Source organism: Tupaia chinensis, unplaced genomic scaffold (genome assembly GCF_000334495.1).
Source record: "Tupaia chinensis unplaced genomic scaffold, TupChi_1.0 Scaffold000539_1, whole genome shotgun sequence".
Classification (NCBI taxonomy): Eukaryota; Metazoa; Chordata; class Mammalia; order Scandentia; family Tupaiidae; genus Tupaia; species Tupaia belangeri.
In genome coordinates, this window is record NW_006160052.1 from 2,445,541 (window position 1) to 2,448,262 (window position 2,722).

The 2,722-nt window shown below is 47.0% G+C and overlaps 1 protein-coding gene across 1 annotated transcript in view; it reads right to left on the reverse strand.

Moving 5' to 3' along the window:
• Positions 1–744: 744 nt before the first annotated feature.
• LOC102480761 (exosome complex component CSL4) overlaps positions 745–2,722 on the reverse strand; it is a 27,606-nt gene continuing 25,628 nt past the window's right edge. Inside the window, exon 10 of the mRNA XM_006157401.3 lies at positions 745–1,083. Coding sequence (XP_006157463.2) covers positions 977–1,083 — 107 coding nt within the window. The 3' untranslated portion in view covers positions 745–976. The remainder of the gene's footprint in view (positions 1,084–2,722) is intronic.

A 2,722-nucleotide genomic window follows, 5' to 3' on the forward strand; every position in this document is an offset into this window, starting at 1 on the left:
GAGAAGGGATTGCGGCGTGACCATCCCCTCTGGGGGGTGATTTCTCTCTTTCTGTCTCTATGTCTCTCTCTGTCTGTCTGGTGAGCGCACACACCCTATAGCAAAAACCTCTCCAAAAAAAAAAAAAAAAACACGCAAACAAGACTAGTGATCTGGCTTTGTCCAGAGCAAGCCGGCACTTAACACATTTAACACACATCGGACTATGGGCACCGCCAGGCACGTCCTGGCTTTAATGTCATAGCACCACACAGATGCCTTTTCTTGTCAAGATATAGAAACCATAAAGCCCTTTTAATAAAAAAATATACTTTAGTCACAAAACCGGGCGCATGTGCGTGCATGCCCAAGATCCCAAGAGGAGAATGGAGGAGAAGGGATTGCGGCGTGACCATCCCCTCTGGGGGGTGATTTCTCTCTTTCTGTCTCTATGTCTCTCTCTGTCTGTCTGGTGAGCGCACACACCCTATAGCAAAAACCTCTCCAAAAAAAAAAAAAAAAAACACGCAAACAAGACTAGTGATCTGGCTTTGTCCAGAGCAAGCCGGCACTTAACACATTTAACACACATCGGACTATGGGCACCGCCAGGCACGTCCTGGCTTTAATGTCATAGCACCACACAGATGCCTTTTCTTGTCAAGATATAGAAACCATAAAGCCCTTTTAATAAAAAAATATACTTTAGTCACAGCTATATTTATAAGGACTACCAGAAGGAATGAGCTATTTCCAACATGCCAGTTTTGTTTGCTACTGCCTCCAAAAGAAGAGTTTCATCGTTCAAGAGAAGGAAATCCACTAAAAGGTTCACAAGAAAAATGTCCCATCTGTAGTAAGATTCTGGCAGGTTTTTCTGAAGGTGAGCTCTGGCTGGTCCCAGGTGTGTGAATAAAGACGATGGCACCCTGATGTCATTTTCTTATTTGTGCCTTTGGAAACAGCTTGCCCCCTCTATGGGGTAAAGTTTGGCATCTTAGGTCTGTAAGAATTCAGGCTGTACTCGGGCCACTTTCCGGAGTTCTTTAGTGTGGGTCTTAGGGCACTGCATCTCACACCAACTGATGGGCACCATCTGGACGCCTGCAAGGGGAGAGATGGTGTTGGAGCTGGGTCTCCAATACTTGCCCAAGACTTTTCTCCTCTCAGATGGGCACGAGACTGAAGTGTCACTCAGCTACCCAGTGCCAGTGCAACACACCTCATACTGAAAAGACTTTGTTTATTCCACTGAATTATGGAGTGAGATCCCTGTTTCTTTACATAGAGGTCCCCCCCCCCCAAATTTGCTACAGGGTGTGTGTACTTGCTGGAGAGAAGGAGGAAGAGGGAGAGAGGGAGGGAGTATGTGCATGCATGAGTGAGAGAGAGAGAGAGAGAGAGAGAGAATCCTCCCAGGGAGCAGACCCGTGCTGCCTCCCTCCTTTCAAGACTTTGGATGTGCTGCAACCCTTCCATTCTCCTTTTGGGATTTTGGGCACACATGCACACTGTGTGTTTTTCAAGCCACTGGGTCTGGGGCGCCAACAGCATAGTCAGCCATGTGGGATCCAGATGCCTTAGCTACCATTGGCTGGCCCCCAAAAGCAGCATTCTAATCTTACCAGTTAAGTATCTCTACTCATATTGCTTCTCGCATCATTAAAAACAAGAGAAACCAGAGAAAACAATTAACCCCATTTGGATTAACCCCAAACCACAGTTCCCATGGAAAAGGGAGGTGTGGAAGCACAGAAAGAACTGACTCACCTGACTCACTGTGGGCCACCACCACGCCCAGCTCGTTCTCGGCAGTGGTCAGCAGGTAGTTTGACTGTGCGTCCCCAAGGGAGATCTAGTCACAGGACACTGGGTAAGGAAAACGAAGGTTCTAAGTCCCCCATAGCCACTCAAGTTGCTTCTTAACTCCCATCTCTTCTTTTGAAAAAGTACCAGCATCTGCTGGGAATAAAGGATACCACTTTGGCCAAGACAATGTCACCAGGGCGGAAACTCTTATAAATTTCAACCTGTAAGGAAAGAATATGCACTATGCATTAGTAGAGAGCTCATGGCCAGTTCTATATGAAACTCTTAACCCCGATAGAACAACCAGTCTACTTTTTTTTTTTTTTGGAGAGGTTTTTGCTATAGGGTGTGTGCGCTTGCCAGAAACACAGACAGAAAGTGAGAAATCACCCCCCAGGGGGAATGGCCACGCCGCAATCCCTTCTCCTCTATTCTCCTCTTGGGATCTTGGGCATGTACGCACACACGCCTGGTGTGAGTTTAAGCCACCGGGTCTGGGACTCAAACCATGGTCGACCATGTGAGAGTCCAGCAACATAGCCATTATGCTATCTGCTGGTCCCCAGCCAGTCTACTTTGTAATCGCAGAGGGCAGAACTCATCATTACCCAAGCCAGTCAACAACTGTCATCACTCTAAGAGCATTGGCACACAAAGAGAAGACTGTGAAGTCAGTAACCTGACAAAAGGTGCTACAGTGGGTTCTGATCAGAAGCACTACAGATTCACATTGAACACTGAGGTTAGAAAAGACCTCAAAGTTACATTATCTGGGGACCAGGTGGCATGGTGGTTAGGGGCGTTGGACTCCCACATGGCCAACCGTGGCTTGAGTCCCGGACCTGGTGGCTTACTTTCTCATTCACTCTCTCACGCACTCACTCACTCTGTCCCTCTCTGGTCAAATTAAAAATAAATAAATAAATAAAGTTAA